The 21356-nt window shown below is 46.2% G+C and overlaps 1 protein-coding gene across 2 annotated transcripts in view; it reads right to left on the bottom strand.

Annotated features, from left to right (window-relative positions):
• LMX1A (LIM homeobox transcription factor 1 alpha) overlaps positions 1 to 14434 on the bottom strand; it is an 85253-nt gene extending 70819 nt beyond the window's left edge. For both annotated transcript variants that reach the window (XM_048495821.1, XM_048495822.1), the window contains exons 1-2: positions 13987 to 14434; positions 9585 to 9771 (exon numbers count right to left, since the gene is read on the bottom strand). In XM_048495821.1, coding sequence (XP_048351778.1) covers positions 9585 to 9771; positions 13987 to 14065 — 266 coding nt within the window. In that variant the 5' untranslated portion in view covers positions 14066 to 14434. The remainder of the gene's footprint in view (positions 1 to 9584; positions 9772 to 13986) is intronic.
• Positions 14435 to 21356: the final 6922 nt, after the last annotated feature.

Here is a 21356-nt window from a genome sequence, read left to right as displayed (position 1 = left end):
TTCGTTACCATATTAAGACTGTGGTTCTGGGCACATTTACGTATGGATAAGTCGGAGTAACTCATCCGCAAGCATGTAAAAGGTCTGGCTACTATTCTGAAGAAAAAAAATGTTTCATGGTGGGGAGAGATATCCACTCCTGGATACATTCCATTCCTCAAATATTTGTGCTTGGGAGGGAGGGAGGATTTGTAGTCCACCACAGGGCTCTTCAGAGCCACCCGTGTGTCCTTAAATAATAGTACACAATAAAACAACAACAAAAAATAACACCAGGAGAGGAGCATTAGCAATCTTCCAACCTCAGCAAAACCTGGGTCCAAGTTTATGGTCAAGATTAAACAGTTCATTCATGTCCCATAAACGGTTGCTGGGTTTTTTGGGGAAAAAAAGTGCATGTTCCATAAACGGCTGCTGGATTTGTTAAAAAGCCAATTCTAATCATTCGAGTCGGAGCGGCAAAATAAAACAGGAGTCCACTCAACCTTTAAGCAGAATTTATCCTGCATACATTTTTGTGGAACAGGCCTCTCCTCATTAGAAGCACAGAAACTCCGACTCACAAAAACATACCTAGGAATAAATGTTAAGGTTCTGTGAGACTCCTAACCCAGTTTCCCCAGTTCTGTGAAGTATCTGTTTCATCTGCACTGCTCAGCTAGGAATACCACTCAGAGCAAAAGTATCCAACTCCCACTCAAATCATAAAGACAGAAAAATTACTTGGGGTACCTGAAAGACTAACAGGTTAATGGGAACTTGTAATGGAACAGAGCATTTCGGATTGCCCACCCGCCTTGAATGGCTGCCAGCTCCATATGGAAGCGTTATGCATTTCCTGCTACCTTCACCTTTCAGAAACATTTGCTTATTTACTCCATTTACATTAGGGTGACCAGACATCCCGCTTTTGGCGGGACAGTCACAATTTTTCACAATTTGTCCCGCGTCCCGCAGCGTTTTTAAAAAGTCCCGATTTTTGAAAGAACACACAACAATCTGGTCACCTTAATTTACATCCAACTTTTCTTCTCAGTAAGAACCAGAAGTACCTTTCAACATTTCACCCCCATTTTATCCTTACAACTACCTTATGATGTAGGTTAAGCCAGTGGTGGGATTCAAACAATTTAACAACTGGTTCCGGTGGTGGGTTTCAAATAATTCAAATAATTTAACAACTAGTTGTTTACAAGCACCATTTTAACAACCGGTTCTGCCGAAGTGGTGCGAACTTGCTGAATCCTACCACTGGGATAAGCAGAGATGGGCTTTTTCGGCACAGAACATTTAAAATGTTTTGCAAACATTTTAAAAAGAACCGTTTTGGGTTTTTTTGTCTACACAGCGTGGAAAACTAAAGTGTTTCCAGCAACAACAATGATTTCCCATTTTTATTTTCTGCAAGGTATCTTGGAAGCTAGGGAGACTTGAAATCTGCACAGATTGTTGATTCTCATATCGTGTCTCTGTAGCTTCAAAGATACCACACAGACATTTTTTGAAAAGGAAAAATGACATATTTTTCAGCAGTGGAGAAAACGAAAGTGAGAACTTTAAAATCGGGCAGGAGAAATAAAGTGTTTCCTGCTCTCTCCACAGCAAGCAGGAAACATTTTCAAAACATTTTGACAAAAATGATTGCTAGTTTAACAATTCCAAATAAAGCATAAATGTTTTCAAGTCGTTTGGGGAGACAGCTCTGCAGAAGTCATCCCCAAAACTATTTTATTTCCATCCTGAAGATGTTTCATTTGTGCTGTGTGGGATAGGCCTCTGTGTGACTGGCCCAAGGTCACCCAGTGATCTTCCAGGGAGGAGTGGAGATTTGAACTTAGGTCTCTCAGATGCTAGTCTAAAACTGTAACATTGGCTGATTAGCTCCATTGTCCATTGTCCCTTTTGCTTGCAGATGCTCAACTAGATCTTCAAATGAAAAAGGCACATCCCCCCAGATTTCCATAGAGTGAATGCCAATATAAGTCAATAACAGTAACACATCTTTAAAAAATTATCTCTGGCTTTAATTTTGGGCCATAAAATGGCAGGCAGATCACTTGTATTTCGAACTATTTAAAGCATTTTTAGTTGACATGTTCATCTGTCAACCAACAGATTAATGAATCAATTACATTCAAATAACTGTGCGTATTGCTGTACTCTTAAGATAACTACTTTTTCTGAGAGATTGAAATCAGAATATGGTACCTTGGGGGGGAAAACAGCACAACAATCGCTCATAGCTAGATGGGAATATCTGCTCTTGTTCATTTCATTTGCACAACTTAAAAAGACTCAAACAAACAAATGCTCCCTTAAGTCACTGAAATTCACCTCATTGATCAAAATTGGTTGCAGTTGATTAATCTCCTGAGGCACCACTTTAGTTGATTAATCTACTGATGTAAACCAATTAAACCTGGAGCTGACAGCTATTCCCGTGTGCCCCAGGGATTTGCAAATCAACCAGATTTAATGTTTTTATTAATTTTATTGGATTTGTATCTTGCCCTTTCCCCACTGGACTCACGTACTTTCTCAGGGACACCAGATTATAATGTGATCATGTACTTTATCATCCTCCCCTTGATAGGTGGTAAGATGACCAGATAAGAAACAGCAATCCAAGGTAATACATCCCATCACATCTTCACAGCCACAAAGTACTGCAGGGAAAACGGTAAACTCCCACCCTGAATGGGTTGTGGTAATTTGAAGAAGCCCAGCCATGAAGTAAGGAGAAATGACCATGTCAGATGAACATTTGGGGAAGGCAAAAGAATGGGTGGGAGGTGAAACAGTATGATCTATCACAGTGATGGCGAACCTATGGCACGGGTGCCAGAGGTGGCACTCAGAGCCCTCTCTGTGGGCATGCACAAACAGAGGGGGCCCCCCACACACATCTAGGCTGGCCTGGGCCGCTGGGCTCAATTATTAGCATTAAACCTAAGACCTAGTTTTGAGGAAGCAGTGTAGGTAACCCTGTTAAGTGCTGTTAAACTCCACTGATTTTCATGCAAAGAACTAAAGCGTGATCCTTTACCTGGGAGTAAGCTCGGTTGCTGGCAATGGGACTTGCTTTTGAGCAAACCCTCCTAGGGTCGTGATTCACCTGTGGGAAGAGTTGCACGGTTGCTTCAAAGCCGACTACCACCAAGCTTACTACCACCAAGCTTACTCCCGAGTAACGCACACCTCAGAGCCAACCATTTTTCTAAATTAAAACCTCAGCAATCAGGTTAAATTGCTATGTTGGCCCTTTGCAATAAATAAGTGGGTTTTGGGTTGCAATTTGGGCACTCGGTCTCAAAAAGGTTCACCATCACTGATCTATCATATACAGTTATAAAGCCTCTTTGGTGAAATCAGTAGAAACTGCATGGATGGGAACTTATCCCTCTCAGTGAAACTTGTGCAGAAAAACGATTTGGTAGACTGCTAGGGAAAGGGTACCATTTGTCCATCTATCGTGCCGGCATTCTAGGAAACGACGGCATGAGAAAATGGAAGGGAACAAGAATAGCCAGTTCTACAGCCGATAATCAGAAGCTGTCATAATTGAAAATGTATATTTACAAGTTGTATGACCCGAGGACCCGTTGAGCCAAAAGCGAGACAAGAAAAGAATCCAGCTCAGAAACCTCAGCAAGCTGAAGTGACTTACAAAAGAGAGAGAGAGAGAGAGGTCAAAATCCACAATTCGTCCACTGATATGGTGTGCCCAGTTCACACCAACTTTCCATGCACATGCCACTCTACATATACACACCATACAGTATTTGAAGGGCGTATAAAAGGCAGCGAGTCTCCCTAAATAACCATTGTGCTGATCTCTTATAAAGGCTGTAGTGAATTTTCCCTGCGTGCTTTTAATCCTCTGCACATTTCCCAGCACCAACTCAAGGTCTCGGCAATCCTGCGCTGCCAACAGGCAGGGGATAGAGATTCAAAGCCAGCAACAGGGCAACTCTTACAGATGCAACATCTTGTCATCCCAAAATATCCTCCTTTCCCAGCGACAGAAAACTCTCCAGCAGACCAAATGGAGCGAAATCTTTGGCTGCATGCACAGCATAGTTACTTACGAGCAGAAATATTTTCAGTCAGCTCGGCAGGTCTGAATCGCCAAATATTTACTTAACACATTTCTGTGCCACCTCTTCAGTGACCTGCGAGAGGCAGTTCACAAAATAAAAGGTAATGCAAAATAAACCACTAAAAACCCAGCCAACAAAACGCTAAAACTTTTTTGCAAAAACCCAGTACGAAAGAAAAAACATCTAGCAAGCTGAACAATATAACAGGTTGCAATAACAGATAACGGTTCTCATCCTAGAAGAAAATTTTGAACGTAATTAAATGATCATACTCAGAGTTAAGAGCTGTATTTTGGACCAACTGGTTTCTGTACAGTTTTCAAAGGCTGCCCCGCGTAGAGCATGTTAAAGTCATCTAACTGGATGTAACCACAGCATGGATCACCATGTCCAGGTCGTGATTTCTGAGGAACGGCCATAGCTGGCATATCTGATATTGTAGAGCACTTTGAATACCTATAGAGCAGTTTAAATACAGCAAATCTGAACACACGTACAATCATCTAGATCAGTGGAGTGTTAGAAATATAACAAGCTCTCCAGATCTCCAGCAATTATGAGCTTCACCCACAATCCATCCTCACATCAATACAAACTGTCTCCCCCAAACTAATTTCCTGTTTAAGATAAATGTTGTTTAGGTGCAGGCAGCAGCCATGCCAACCTAAAAATGGCAATGTGGAGTTAGGTTGCCATGTCACAAAAGGGGATGAATCCAGAGGTGGGATCCAGCAGGTTCTCACAGGTTCCCGAGAGTAGGTTACTCATTATTTGTGTGTGCCGAGAGGGGGTTACTAATGGGTGATTTTGCCACGTGATTTTTGCCTTGCCACGCCTCCTCTCGTGCGCAGCAGCACACAGAACTTGAAGCAGTTCAGCAGGAGGTGCATCCCATGCTAGCGCAGGGCAGCCTGCCTCGCGCATCTCGCTTTCCCCCCGCCCAAGGACCAGCGCAGCAGCTGCGTCCTTGCCACAGCCCCGCCCAGGAATGCCCCGCCCTGGAATGCCTGGCCACACCCCCGTCGTGTCCCGCCCAGCCCCATTGGCGCTACGCCACAGCTTGAATCCCACCACCCTGGGAACCTGTTACTAAAATTTTTGGATCCCACCACTGGATGAATCCAAAAAAATTAGCCACAGGGCTTCTTTTTAAGCCTTGAAACATCTTGAGCCTAAAAGATAAAATGGAAATAATTTCTTTAGGGTTTAAGGAATACCTAAACCTTACATTTATATCAGTTTTTTTTTTAAATAATACATATAATTCAACTACTGGAGTTGCCACTGTGGCATTCTGGGAACTGTGGTTTGATGGGGATAGTGAGACAGTGACAAGGGACAATCGCCCGATCATCTTAGGCCCATGGGACAGGAGCAAAGCTTGCATTTGTCTTCCACTGACAATTTACTATCCTCCCTTGGCCCTATACATATTATAGAAGAGTTTCCTGACTCAAATGACCAATAGGTGCTCTGTTACTTTTTTGAAGGGGCAGGGTTTCTTCCTACTTTGCACTTGATTTGGAAGGACAATTCAAAATTCTGAAGAGTCGTTTTATCTCCTTCCCCATCGTAGCCCAATAAACCTCTTCTGCTAGATCCTTCAACAGCACAGCCTGGACAGAGCATTTCCTTGTATTCCTAAATGAAGTTGGAACTCACCAATTCTAAATGGGAGTAACTCTGTGCAGGACAGCACTGTTATTTTTTTTAACCAGAATGCAGCTGATGTTGTTATCCACCTAATATATTTCAGTGTTTTCCCAATTATCATCCCATCTTTTCCTGTACATGATTTTGAGGGGAGGGGTTACTTCAAATGCAGTTACAGCCCTAATTTGTCTGCTTTAACAAAACGCTGTTGAAGTTCTCAGAGGGTGACTTTAAATTTCTCTTCTTCGTCTTATCTCGGTTCTCATACAATTATTAGTTGCTCCCTGTTCACACTTCACTGTAAACGCTCCATTCCAGAATTGATCCTTTGTTATTACTTCTTTTCCTTACATTCAAAGCAGTTACTACTCTGGCTTGATTTTTATCATGATGACACAATTACAAAGATACAATTGAGGACAAGACAAAAATAACTGAGCAATAGTTTTGGTACAAAAAGGCAAAGATTAACTGCAGCTTCTCTCGCCGCTGGGACGAACTAAGAAGAAGGCCTTGTTGGTTCAGCCGTTGCAACCAGCAGATGGGAAATAATGAATGGCATTTTAGAGAAGGAGGGGTAAACCAAAAGAGGAAAATGGAAAGGGACGGTTTCAAGAAGCGGAACTGCTACTGGGGGAGGTTTAACTTCCAAGTAAGCCAACAGTACGATCTCAACAGCTTTTCATGAGGGACAGTTTCTGTGATCAGTTTGCATGATCAGTACAGCGCCATGCCACAAAACCAGTTATAATCCTGCTTCCGGCTGACTGCTGAAAGGGATCAGGGGGGCGGGGGGGGGGGTCCTTTATTTGCTTTTAAAAAATTTTTAATTGTATCATTTGAATTTTACAGTTTATAATAATTTCCTTCTTCATACATTTTCAAACAATACATTTCCCCCTTTTCTCCCTCCCCCCCGTTTCATCTTCCTCATAGTTTTGTCACACAAACAGCAGTAAGTTCATTCTCTATAGCCTCTTCTCCCATATTTCTTCATTGACTCGAGCTTCTTTCACCCAGTCCACGTATACAATCCATATCTTCAAAATTTCATTCTGTTTATCTTGCCACGTCTTATTTTTGGTTAATATATCGAAAATATCAAGTGTCACTTGTTCCCAGATATATTCTAGCCATTTCTGAAATGTCCATTTTTTTCTTTTCTTTCCAGCCCAAGGCTTATTGTTGCATGGGCTGCTTTAATCATTATTTTATACATATACCTTGTTTCCCCGAATATAAGACATCCCCTGAAAATAAGACGTACTAGAGGTTTTGCTGAAGTGTGAAATATAAGGCATCCCCCAAAAGTAAGACGTAGCAAAGTTTTTGTTTGGTAGCATGCCCGACGAACAGAACACAGAAAAATAAGACATAGCGCACCTTTGGGAGCAAAAATTAATATAAGACACTGTCTTATTTTCGGGGAAACACGGTAACTATATTTCTCCAACAGACCTGGAGCAAATGAATTCTTTAGTCTCCAGATCTTACCCTTGTTTAATTTCTTCTGATTTTGTACTGATCCACCCTTCTATCCTCCATTACACCCATGAACATTAAGTCATTATTTAAATCAATATTAATCTTCACCAGTTTCTCAGTATATAACAATACATTTGTCCAAAAAAATTTTCACTTCTGCACATTCTTTCCACATATGGCTATAATATGCCTCCTGGTCTCCACAGTGCCAGCATTTGGAACTAAGTCCTTTTATCATATATGCTAGTTGTTTTGGTGTTCTGTACCATTTTAATATCACTTTTCTTTGGGTCCTTTATTTGCAAGCAGCATTAAAGACTGTGTGCCTCAGTACCGGATAGGTGAGGGCAGATGTCTTCATGCTGTGCTTGGGAGCTTCCTAGGAGCATCTACCTAGCCACTGTGGGAAAGTAGGATGCTGAGCTCAATAGAAAAGTGGTCCAATCCCTATGTAATTGAGAGCCACTTCAGTGTACTGTGAAGGGCACAGAATTTTTTTAAAAAATTACCCTTTGCCCACCTCTTTCTTTTATAGTTGCATCCTTTATACCTGTGCCAAGTTCCTCCCACCAGACAGTCTGACACAGATGACACTGAAGCCTAGAAGAAAACTCAGGTGCTGGGTATGACACAAACACAACCCAACTTTCACAAGATGATAGCCAGCAACTGTCCGCTTTGGCACCCCGGGGGTCCAACTTAGGCACCTGTCTTAACTGCATGGTTGTGAAATTGACAACTTTCTCTGGCAGGGATGTGCAATATTTCCATTCAGGAGTGTGCAATGGGTGTGCAATATTTCCATTCATTCCATTTATTTCCATTTCCGTTCCAATAATGGGTGTGCAATATTTCCATTCAGGAGCTCTGGAGGCTGCTCTCTCCCCCATCCCCATTTCCATGACAAGGGCAGAGGTTTTCGCCCCTTGCTCCAAAGGGAATATGTTTTGGGGGAGTGGAGAGTCAACTGTCCACCCAGCCAGCCACCTACCCCTGCAGACCATCAAAGTGATCTGTGGAACCAAAAGGGTCATGAGCCCCTTTGAAAATTGCCTCTATCATTCCCCCCATCCACCCATACAATAAAGAATGGAGGAACATATTTCCAAAACAGGGCATGTATTCTGCAGCACGTTTATCGAGCTAAATCAGATTAAATCAGACCCTATCCTAATTGGGTTTTTTTAAAAAAAAATGGATACCCAATATAAGCAAGCCGAACAAAATTCTGGCTCCAAGGCCAACAGACCTGGAGCAAATGAATTCTTTAGTCTCCAGATCTTACCCTTGTTTAATTTCTTCTGATTTTTTACTGATTCTCTTATAGCAAGACAATGAAAATCACTCTAAAGTCAACGCTGTGCCAGTATTTCTCCCTCATCCAATAAGGGAGCATTTCCCAGAACTCCTTGCAATGTTCTGTATATCTATGATTGACTGTTCTCCCAAAGCTATGGACCTGTTCAAACCACAGCTGTGCATTTTTGTAGTCCGCCTGATTTTGAGGCAGAGGGCAGAAGAACCTTTGCGGTGAAGTGAGACATGGAAAGTCCCTCATTTCAAAGAGATCAAGGCTGTCCATGAGGCCAAGATGCCAAGAAAACTCACAGATGTCTTGCTCAAAACACCGAACTGCATTTGAAGTTTACTAGAAAGGAACCCACATTTTCAGGCAAGATTTCCTTGAACTACAGCCTGGATTCTGGAATGGAATATTGGTTTTAAGGCTGCTTTTATGCCAATTGATTGTTATAAGCCCCTCCGAGCCCCTATCCGGGAGGGAGGGAGGGAGGGAGGGATGGGGGGAGGGTGGATGGATGGATGGATGGATGGATGGGTGGGTGGGTGTATAGAGGATGGATGGATGGATGGATAGATGGATAGAGAGAGAGATGAGAGATGATAGACAGACAGGCAGGCAGGCAGGCAGGCAGGCAGGCAGGCAGGCAGGCAGGCAGACAGACAGACAGACAGACAGACAGACAGACAGACAGACAGATAGATAGATAGATAGATAGATAGATAGATAGATAGATAGATAGATAGATAGATAGATAGATAGATAGATAGATAGATAGATAGATAGATAGGTAGATAGGCCTCTGTACAAGGGCTTTCTCCAAAGGAACTCTGCCTTGTCCAACTAGGAACTGATATTACAAGTGTGCAGGATTGCAGACTTATTCCGGATTAAACCCTAGCGCCAGCACTCCGTTTCTGTTCTGAATAAATATTCTTTCGACTTGGGCTGCACTTCGGGGCCTCCTCTAAGACGGAGCAGAAGCCCCCCCCCCCCGCACTGGCTCCCGAATAGACGCCCTCCCTCGCCCCCTTTCCCGGACTCACTTTTCGTAGTCCGGCCGGCAGTAGAGCTTCTTCTCGCGGTAGAAGCAGCTGCGCTCCAGGCGCTCCTGGCAGGAGGCGCAGCGCACGCACCGTTCGTGCCACAAGCCGTCGTTGAGGCGCAGCAAGAAGCGCTCCGCGATGACTCCCCGGCAGCCTTGGCACACCGAGCGCCGCCCCGACGCTCCCCCTGCAAGGAGAGGCCAGGAAATTAGACTGGGGGCGGCCCGGGTCCCAAGGAATCCCTCCCCCATCGTCTCCCGGGAGCCCCCTCCCTCCAGCCTCTTGGGCCCGGTGGATCCAGCCCAGCTGACCGCACTAGCACCCGGCCAGCGTGGTGTAGTGGTTAAGAGCAGGTGCACTCTAATCTGGAGAACCGGGTTTGATTCCCCGCTCTGCCACTTGAGCTGGGGAGGCTTATCTGGTGAACCAGATTAGCTTGTGCACCCCAATGCATGCCAGATGGGTGACCTTGGGCTAGTCACTGTTCTTTGGAGCTCTCTCAGCCTGACAGCCCACCCACCCCACAGGGTGTTTGTTGTGGGGGGGTGGAGGGAAAGGAGTTTGTATGCCCCTTTGTGTCTCCTTACTGAAGAGACAGGGAGGATATAAATCAATCCAACTGTTCCTCTCTCTCCTGCTGGCCAGCTGTAGGGTCCATGGGGTCCCCTCTTTCCTCCAGGGGAGAAGGGCTCTTCCTATCTGCACGTGCAGAATAATGCACTTTCTATTCACTTTCGCAATTGTCTGCAAGTGGATTTTGTCATTCCGCACAGTAAAATCCAGCTGCAAAGCGCACTGAAAGTGCATTAAAAGTGCACTATTCAGCATGTGCGGAAGGGGCCAGGACTGCGCTCTTGCGCTGTAGCAATTGCGTCCGCCTGGATTATATAGCGTCTTGTGTGCTCTACAGCACACTACGCTATTAAGCCTGGTAAGGAAGCGGCTTTTTTAGTATTTCCGGATGCTGGCATTTTTTCCCCTTCCAGATTTCTCTGCACAGAACCATTCCACTAGGAGGAGCAGTAGTGGCGTAGGAGGTTAAGAGCTCATGTATCCAATCTGGAGGAACCAGGTTTGATTCCCAGCTCTGCCGCCTGAGCTATGGAGGCTTATGGGGGAATTCAGATTAGCCTGTGCACTCCCACACACGCCAGCTGGGTGACCTTGGGCTAGTCACAGCTTCTCGGAGCTCTCTCAGCCCCACCTACCTCACAGGGTCTTTGTTGTGAGGGGGGAAGGGCAAGGAGATTGTCAGCCCCTTAGAGTCTCCTGCAGGAGAGAAAGGGGGGATGTAAATCCAAACTCTTCTTCTTCTTCTTCTTCTAGTCTTGCTTTGAAAGTCTTGCATTTACTGCTCCTCGGGCTCATTTATTCATGTATTCATTTATTTTCTCCAGTCTGTCTATTGAGATTTGCTTTTGGTTTGTTTTAAATGCTTCGAGGGTCGGTACAGAGAAAGCTCTGCGAACCTCTGGTTTGGATGTCTGGGCTGACCCAGACCAGTCAAGAAAAGGAGCCCCTCTGACTTCAGGGAAACCTACTCCTTGGCCCCTTCCGCACATGCAGAATGATGCACTTCCAATCCACTTTCAATGCACTTTGCACCTGGATTTTACTGTGTGGAATAGCAGAATCCACTTGCAAACCATTGTGAAAGTGGATTGAAAGCGCATTATTCTGCATGTGCGGAACGGGCAGTGATCCAGGGTCAGACCAATTGACTGGACTAGGGACAGGGCTTTGGGCCCAGCATCCAAGTAGAGTCCAACTCGGCTGGGATGAAGCTCCGGCTGGCCTGATCCCTCAGTAAACCTCAGAGCCCAAGTCGTCCTTGGAAGCCAGCGCCACACTGGACCCGGTCACTGAAAACTTGTGACCAGTTACCTGGGAGTAACTCTCACTGAACTCAATGCAACTTACTTCTAAGTAAGCATTACACAGCCTGGTCCTGTATGATTCCTGCCTCCAAGCAAATGAGCTGAAATCCAAATCTACACCCACCCTCCTCGGCTGAGCAAAAAGACGAATTATTAATATGATTGGTTATTATGAATTAAATGTATTCTTTAATTTAGTTTGCATGTCTGCGGGGGCCTTTTTCTGTTACTGTCGGAGCAAGGTTGGAAGATGGGAAGATTCTCCCCACCCAAAGGAAACTGAATGGCATGAAGAGAAGATCCGCTCTCGAAAAGATCCCTGCTCCAAATTAAATCCGGTTCTCAGAAGTCTTCCCTAGAAATCCTGGTGCGGGGAGAAATCTGCTCTGACTTTTTTTTAGTTTAAAAATGCCCTGCGAAATACTAATTCTGTAAACACGTCACAGCCAACACGTGTCCTGTATATTCACGTGCCCATGTTTTTTGTAAGAAAAAAAGCAATTGGGTTTTCCTTTAATTTTAATTTTTTAAGGGAACTGGGATGGAAGGCAAGAATTATTCGATTGTATATATTATATATATATATATATATATATATATATATATATATATATATATATATATATATATATATATATATATATATATATATATATATATATATATATATAATATATTGTATATGTATATGTGTATGCATATGTGTATGTATGTGTGTGTGTGTATGTGTGTGTGTATATATATATATACACACACACATTATATAATATTATATTATATTATTATTATATATAATAAAGCGGGGAAGGGAATCCCCACGCACATTTTGTTCGGATGGTGCATGCGTGCGCGCATCTTTTGTTACATCCGACTATTTCCCCCAATTTTCATTTTTCAGAATGGGGGAGGGGGTGGGATTGAATTTTAAACAATAACAATTCAGGCGAGGCTGCCCCATATGCTTCAGTCAAGTATCTGGTTGTGCTTTTGGGGGGCGCCCCCTGGTAGCCCCCTGGCGGGGGGGGGAGGGAAGAAACTGGGTGCAAAGGATAAGCGACTAGGGCGGCCTTTTCTCGCTTCTCCTTTCAAGGCGGGTTCTTCCTCGTTGGCATTCGTGACAATTGACAACGATTAGAGTCACTGACTGGGAGAGCTTTGATTTACCCAAATGGGGGGGGGGGGAGTGTCTGTCTACAGTTCCGTTCACTGGGTTCCATCTTGGGACCAGGAGGCGAAGGTTTCTTGATTTAGACATCCAGGGAATCATTTTAGGTCCCTTTCACACATGCAGAATAACGCATCTTCAACCCAGTTTCACATTTGTTTGCAAGTGGATTTTGCTATTCCACACACAGTAAAATCCAGCTGCAAAGTGCACTGAAAATGGATTGAAAGTGCGTTATTCTGCATGTGCGGAAGGGGCCTAATAAATCTGGGGAATAGAGTTTCTCTGAAAACAAAGGGAAGAAAGCAGTTGCCCACAAAAAGGGGAGAGGTATTTCAGAATCTAGACATTTGTTTTGCCTGCGTGGAATCTACTTTCAGGGCCCTTTTTCGATGCAGATTTATCAGCGCAATCCTATGCAGAGTTTCTCCAGTCTAAAACCATTGGATTAGACTGGAGTAATTCTCCATAGGACCGAAGTGTAAAACTTCAGTCCGGACGAAACGGCGTGAAGGCAAATAGTTCTGCTTAAGAAGCAATAGGTTTCGGGAGGGCGCAGCCCCCGATCGGAACGGGATCCGCCTCCCAGGACCTCAAAACCCGCTGCGCACCGGTCCAGCCTCCTCCAGAAAGTGAATGACACCCCCCTCCGCCCCCAGAGTCCGTTCCCTCCGCAGATCCCGGTCGGTGATCGATCCACTAGCAGCTCCATTCAAAAACCCGTAGAGCAAAGCGCAAGAATCGCCTGGAGCGCAGGGCTTTCTCTGCGTTGTCTGCCAAACGCGTTCGGATAATCCGCGGGCAATAATTTATTCAGGGGCCTCACAAGAAAAAGAAACGCTTCGACCCTTCATTTTCCAGCCACTGTGTTGGCGCTACCGATCGGTAGATAAATGACTAAAAATGGAATAGTGATCCCGGCCGTGAAAGCCTTCGATTATACAAAAATGGAACACCGTTTACTTTTATGTCTTTTTTAATCCGTGCACCCACTTCTACTAACAGCAATGAACGCGAATAATAATCTGCTCTCTCTTTCATGCGCATCCCTAACCTCTTCCCCCTGGCAGAGGGGCTCGCATTTGGGGCAGGGCTTTCTTGCGATCCCGTTTCTCGGAAGCCGCCGCCGCCGGTTCCTTCCATCCGCACCGAGTTTCCCAGCGCCAGGCATTTGCAGGGTCGCTGGTTCCGGAGGGAAGGAAGGATAACCAGTCCCTCCTTGCGGACGGGGCTGGAACCAGCAGCTCCTTTGGAGGTGGGGACCGGCGGTGGGTCAGGTCCGGCTGGCAAAGTGGCCCGCTCGGGACCCCCGGAGAACCTTTGGGGAAGGGGGTGGGGGGGAAGGCAGGCCAGCACTTACCCAGCAGGGAGGGGAAAACGGGCGGCGGCGGCTCCAGCACGCTCTGCAGCGTCTCCTCGATTTTCAGGCCGTCCAACATGGCTCGAAAGCGGGCAAGCGGAGAGGCCCGGCTGCAAAAGAGCGAGGCTTGGTCAGCCAGGCGGGGACATCACCGCCTTCCCCCGGGGCGACGGTCACTTCTTGGCCGCCGCTGGAGGGAAGCGGCGCCAAGCTCCGGACGGCTGCGGGCTCCGCCGTGCGCCCAGGGCGCAAAGTCGGACGGCTGTGCGCTCCAGGTGGAAGGACCGCGGCCGGCTTCGGAGCTGGCGGCGCTGACCTGGCGGCTGGAGGAGCAGGGGAGGGCCGGGCCGGCTTCGAGACCCGCAGCCCGAAGGGTGGGCGTCAGCAGGAGCCAAGGCGCTGCCCGCAGCCCGGCCCGAGCGCGCCGTGCGCCGTCGCCTGCTTCCAGCGGTCCGCCCGGCGTCTGGGTTCCTCCTCCGGCAGGGCTGGGCTCTGCTCGGCTCCCTCCCCGCTGGAGGACGGCAGTTGCCTCTCCACCCCCCACCCCACCCCCGCTGGCAAGTCTCATCCCTGCCCCCCCCCCCCCCCTTCCGTCCTGCTCGACCCGTCCAGGCGAGGAGGCAGCTCGGGCGGCACGGCTGGTGGCAGCAACGCGTCCGCACGCCCGGGCAGGTTGTGTGTGTGTGTAGGGGGGGGGGTGGCCTTGGCAGGCGGCATGAAAGACCGCAGGGAGCCCCCTCGGAGCAGAAGGGGCCCGCAGCCTCCGGGGGGGGGGGTCCTGGGCAAGCCAGCCCCACACAAATGGGTCTCTGGAGCCAGGGCTACCGGTCAGCCGAAAGGCGCACAGACCCGTCGGAAGAATGGCGGCGACCTGAACTGTCGGGGGGAGCTGGCCCGCTCTGGTCCCGCTTTTGGACGCTCAAACTGTGAGCTTTTGAGCGTTTACCTGGGAGCAAACCCGGAGGATTTGGGGGGGGGGGAACCCGAAGGCGCAAGTTCCCCCCAGTGACACACGTTGGGTTCAGACCCCTCTACACCTCCGCCCTAGGGCACGGTTGCTGCTGACCGGTGAAACGTACAGCTAAACTGGTTCACATAGCGATGTCCCCCCCAACCTCCGCCCCCAATCGCCCAGGTTTAACTGGCTGAGGGGGGTGAGCCGCAGGATAGTCACAGACTTGGGCGGTTCTTCACCCCCAGGGTTAACAGCGGGTCGGGAACCCAGTTCTTTGTGTTAATTGGCTAGGGAAGGCCTTGGAGGGCATCAGTTGGACCTTTGGGATGGCCGCTCCTGGCCAGGACTGGCAAGCCTGGAGGTGGGGGCTGGGGCGGGGAAGGTTTCATCCAGACAGGTGGAGAAGCCGAGGTTAAGGGGTGACATGATAACCATGTTTAAATATTTGAAGGGATGCCATGTCAAAGAGGGAGCAAGCTTGTTTCCTGCTGCTTCAGAGACTAGGATACGGAGTAATGGATTCAAGGTGAAGGAAAAGAGATTCCACCTAAACATTAGGAAGAACTTCCTGACCGTCAGGGCTGTTCAACAGTGGAATTCACTGCCTGGAAGAGTGGTGGAGTCTCCTTCTTTGGAGGTTTTTAAACAAAGGCTGGATCAGCATATGTCGGGAGTGCTTTGATTGTGTGTTCCTGCATTGCAGGGGGTTGGACTTGATGGCCCTTGGGGTCTCTTCCAACTCTATGATCTCTTAGGACAGTGATGGCGAACCTATGGCACGGGTGGCACTCAGAGTCCTCTCTGTGGGCACGCACGCACAGAGTCCCCCCCCCCCCCCTCTAGGCTGGCTTGGGCCGCTGGCCTCGATTATTAGCATTAAACCTAAGACCTAGTTTTGGGGAAGCAGTGTAGGTAACCCTGTTAAGTGCTGTCAAGCTCCACTGATTTTCATGCGAAGAACTAAAGTGTGATCCTTTACCTGGGAGTAAGCTCGGTTGCTGGCAATGGGACTTGCTTTCGAGCAAACCCTCCTAGGGTCGTGATTCACCCGTGGGAAGAGTTGCACGGTTGCTTCAAAGCCGACTACCACCAAGCTTACTACCACCGACTACCACCAAGCTTACTCCCAAGTAACGCACACCTCGGAGCCAACCATTTTTCTAAACTAAAACCTCAGTAATCAGGTTAAATTGCTGTGTTGGCACTTTGCAATAAATAAGTGGGTTTTGGGTTGCAATTTGGGCACTCGGTCTCAAAAAGGTTCGCCATCACTGTCTTAGGAGGTGAGAAGGTAATTCAAAGATACATTCAGATGTGTGCGTTCCGTGTTGAGGGCAGGAACTGCAGACCTGTCCCTGCCCCAGGAGCTTTCAAGCCGGATACAAACCAGAGGCACTTCACATAAGTTCCTTCCGCACATGCAGAATAATGCATTTTCAGATCAACTCTTGCTGCAGGGATCCAAACTAGCGACTTTGGGTGTGAGTGGTGCTGAAAGCTTTAGTCACTCATTGGCACAGGCAGGTTATCTTGGATGGATGGGACATTCCTGTTTCTCTGCCCCTTTTCACTCACAGATCTCCTGGGCTTGGGGAGTACTGGGGTTACCTTTCAGTGGTTCTGCCTATTCACAGTTGGGGCGGCAGAAGATTTGGCCAGCAGGATGGAAAGATAAGAAAAATGGACGATTCAGAAATGGTTGGAATATATATGGGAACAAGTGACATTAGACATTTTTGAAATGTTATCAAAGAATAAAACATGGCAAGAAAAACAGAATGAAATAATGAAGGTATGGACAAGTTATGAGAATTGGATGAAGGAGACGGGAGTCAAAGAAGACATGGATAAGAAGACAACAACGAATGAACTTACTGCTGTTTGGTTAAATAAAAGTAAAACATAATATTAGGGGAGGGTGGGAGGGGAAAAAAGGGAAAATGTATTGTTTGGAAATTATATCCGAAAGATGTAAATAGAATGATTATTTCAAACTATACAATAAAAAAGATTTAAAAGAAAAGATTTGGCCAGCAGGGAAGCAAAAGGTGACTCAGCGCTTCAGTCTGAGACCTTTGGCCTGCAGAAACTGCCTTCAGACATGGTGTGAAATTAACCAGGGCAGTCTCAATTCTCCAGGGCATTCACAGGCACAAACTCTGGTGTCCCTTCATTTCAGTGGGGCTTCCACAAGAGAAATTCCTGGTGTAACCAACTCCAGGTGGGGAAATTTCTGGAGATTTGGGGTGGAGCTTGGAGAGGGCGTGGTTAGGGGAGGGACCCCGGCAAGGCAAAACCCTCCCAAGCAGGGGAAACTGGTCTCAATTGTCTGGGATCAGTTATAAGTCTGAGACGCCCTCATGTCAAACCTGGAGACTGGCAATCAGGGGCTGCAGAGGCGTATGGGGGAAGTGGCTCCGGGCACCCCCACCCCCCACTGGTCACGTAGCCCCACCCCCATGCATTGCGTTGAAACACCATTGAAAGTCATGCTGTTTGGGGGTGGATCCCCCCCTCCAAAAAAACCCAGCATCACTTTCAGTGTTGTTTAAACTGGGGACCCCAGATTCTCCCTTTAAGGTGGATTTGAAAGGAGAATCTGGGGTCCCTAGTTTAAACACCATTGAAAATAATGCTGGAATCCACCCCCAAACAGCATCACAACAGTTTAAACTAGGAAGCCCAGATTGTTCTTTTAAACTCACCTTAAAGGGAGAATTTGGGGTTCCCAGTTTCAACAACATTAAAAGTGATGCTGTTTTGGGGTAGATTCTCCCCCACCCTGAAACAGCATCACTTTCAATGTTTAAACTGGGGACCTCAGATTCTCCCTTTAAATCCATGCCGAAAGGGGTGGATTTAAAAGGAGAACCTGGGGAAACTTGGTGGGTCCCTGCTGTCAGGGGTGCAATTGTTAAGCTAGTAGCACCAAAATTCCAGGGTATCTTTAGGAGACTCTCCTGATGATACCACCTGAGTTTGGTGAAGTTTGGTTCAGGGTTATGGACCCTCAAAGGTGCAGCCCCCATCTCCTATTAGCTCCCATTGGAAACAATGGGGGATGGGGCATCCCCTTTGGGAGTCCATAACTTTGGACCCCCTGAACCAAACCTCACCAAACTTGGGTGGTATGATCAGGAGAGTCTCCCACAAAAAACTCTCAAATTTTGGTGCTGCTAGCCTAAAACCGCACCCCCTGCAGACCACAAACTGAAAAAACACTAAAAATACAAGAAAACCACAAACGAACCTGATTTTTTGTGCCCCCCACTTGACCAAATGGGGGATGCCCGGGGATATTTTACTCCCTGGGTCCCCATGGCAGATATGCCCCCGCTGGGCTGAAATTGGCTTTTCAGCATTTACCTGCAACTTAGGTTCAGAGGGGTACTTTTTCATTTCTATCCGTTGAATACTTTGCAGTGTTACCTCATCCTTGGATCAGAGAAGTCAGTGTGGTGTCCACTCCCCTTCTCCATTTTATACTCACAACAAGTCAGGTTAGACTAAGGAAGAGCAATTGGCACAAGGTTACCCACAAGCTTTCTGGCAGAGCAGGGCTACTTGGAACCTGGGTCTCCTGGAACCTTCTCCCTTTGCAGACTGGGTTGACGTGGTCTCTGGGTAAATGGGCCTGACTGTAAAGTGGTGGGAACTCAACAATGATCTGGGCAGCATCATCTGAAGATTGTACAGACTCTGGGCCTCAATGGAACAGAAGGAAACCCTTCCAAGTGAAACTGGCTGCTGCTGGATTTGAATAGAGGAGGAGGAGGAGGAGAGGAAGAGGAGGAGGAGGAGGAGGAGTTTGGATGTATATCCCATCTTTCTCTCCTGTAAGGAGACTCAAGGTGGCTTACTGCTCTGCTGCCTGAGCTGTGCCGCCTGAGCTGTGGAGGCTAATCTGGGGAATTCAGATTAGCCTGTACACTCCCACACATGCCAGCTGGGTGACCTTGGGCGAGTCACAGCTTCTCAGAGCTCTCTCAGCCCCACCTACCTCACAGGGTGTTTGTTGTGAGGGGGGAAGGGCAAGGAGATTGTAAGCCCCTTTGAGTCTCCTACAGGAGAGAAGGGGAGGTATAAATCCAAACTCCTCCTCCTCCTCCTCCTCCTCCTCCTCCTCCTCCTCTTCTTCTTCTTCTTCTTCTTCCTCTTCTTCTTCTTCTTCTTCTCCTCCTCCTCCCCTCCTCCTCCCTCTCCTCCTCCTCTCCTCCTCCTCCTCCTCCTCCTCCTCCTCCTCCTCCTCTTCTTCTTCTTCTTCTTCTTCTTCTTCTTCTGCTTCTTCTTCTTCTTCTTCTTCTTCTTCTTCTTCTTCTTCTTCTTCTTCTTCTTCTTCTTCTTCTTCTTCTTCTTCTTCTTCTTCTTCTTCTTCTTCTTCTTCTTCTTCTTCTTCTTCTTCCAAACTCATTTCCCTTCTTCTCCCCACAACAGACACCTTGTGAGGTAGGAGGGGCTGAGAGAACTTCTAAGAACTGTGACTAGCCCACGGTCACCCACCAGGCATGTAGGAGTGCGGAAACACGTCTGGTTCACCAGATAAGCCTCTGCCACTCAGGTGCAGGAGTGGGGGATCAAACCTGGTTCTCCAGATTAGAATCCACCTGCTCTTAACCACTACACCACTCTCGCTTACCTGGAAGGAAGCCCTTGGCACTGTGACCGGCTGTTGGTTACTCTGCGGGCCTCCTCTTGACAAAATACCCTGACAATAATAAAAGCCTGGACATTCCATTTGACATGACCGCTACCCCACCCAAGGAGCTTTCCTTACAAGTGGACCAGATATTTATTTCTGAATTTCTTCTCCTCTGGCCCCTAGTTTCCACTGGTCCAGTATCCTGAGTTAACAATGCCATTCTAGGCAGAAATTCCTTCAGTCAAAGCAACAGGAAGAAACGGGCTTTGACTGTAGTATTTCTGCACAATCAGTTTCCAGTTTGGTTTTGCTGGAGGAATAATCCGATGCAATTGACAAAATAAAAACAGCATCGGTGTTTTGACTTCAGAATAAGGCTAATTATTATTGATATCCTTTCCCATAGAGCCAATGGTAATGTTTTTTTTTTCTTCCCAATAAAACAATAATAAGATAGTTGTCGAAGGCTTTCACGGCCGGAATCACTTGGGTGCTGTGTGGTTTCGAAACTGTTGGCATTCTGTAATCTTCAGAGGAGATCCTCTGAAGATGCCAGCCACAGATGCAGGCGAAACGTCAGGAGAGAATGCTGCTAGAACACGGCCATACAGCCCGGAAACCACACAGCACCCAAATAAGATAGTTATTTCTCTTAAGAAGGAAAAGAGGATGTATATTATTGAGGAAACTCAAATTCTAATTTTCTAAAAGTACTAGCAAAAACAGTATAAATGGTTTGCAACAATCTTTATTGAGAGAATAGGATTTTTTGTTTAATATGATTGTATAAGGAAAAATAGTCCAACAATAGAAGAAAAGACAGATGGAACATAGAGATTAAGAAAAACGACAGAAATTACTTTAATCTCTTACTTTTTCATAAATGTTGCAGCTAAACTGGAAATATTTTAATTAATTATTTGACAATTGTAAAATTACAGTTGTTGTATGTATGTAAGTGTGTGTTTGTGTTGATTTTTGTAACTATGTGAATCTATAATAAACTTTATTTTTTAAAAAAAGAATAAGGCAAAGGGATGGTGAATAGTGGTAAGGTCTGGCAAAATCATCTGTTTTTCTTCCAGAGTCTGATTTTCTGCACCTGCTAAAATTCCATGTCCCTTAGAGCAGTGACATCTTAGTAACATTTTGAAAATGATCCAGCACTTGCTTGGAAGTAAAATCCTCTCTAAGTCCATTTACTTTTATGGACTTCACAATGACCTGCACTGTAATGCTCTCTAGCAAAACAAACAAATGGTCACAAATACATCAAAAAATAGAAAAAATTATAAGAAGAACATTTAAGAAAGAACATAATACTTACCTTTTAGGCCCTACTTTCATAGAAAAACCAAATATACCTTACCATTTATTGTTTCATCTAATTACAGCAGCGCGACTGACCTTGGCTAGACATTGGAAGACAGCTTATATTCCAGAAATAACAGAATGGGAAAACAAAGTTCAACTTGTATTTGTTGGATAAACTCACATTCCAAATAAAAGGCCATCCAGCTGAATTATATCTAGAAAACTGGCAATTATGGATAGACTATCTAAGTAAGGAAACAGGTGCGAAATCCTACCCGGTCATGTATTAACTACCCTGATGTTTAGAACTGTATGTATTTTCCTTTCCCCTCATTATTGAAAACTATTTCATAATATGCTTCAATGATGGATAAGGAGGCAAATAGATTTGATTTGTTACAGCAATGGATATGATCTGATATAGCAATGGATAAGGATGTAAATAGTTACTTAAATGTAAGC

This window comes from Sphaerodactylus townsendi, linkage group LG05, assembly GCF_021028975.2.
Source record: "Sphaerodactylus townsendi isolate TG3544 linkage group LG05, MPM_Stown_v2.3, whole genome shotgun sequence".
Classification (NCBI taxonomy): domain Eukaryota; kingdom Metazoa; phylum Chordata; class Lepidosauria; order Squamata; family Sphaerodactylidae; genus Sphaerodactylus; species Sphaerodactylus townsendi.
The sequence above is the reverse complement of the archived record's forward strand: the minus strand, read 5'-3'. Positions and strand labels throughout refer to the sequence as shown.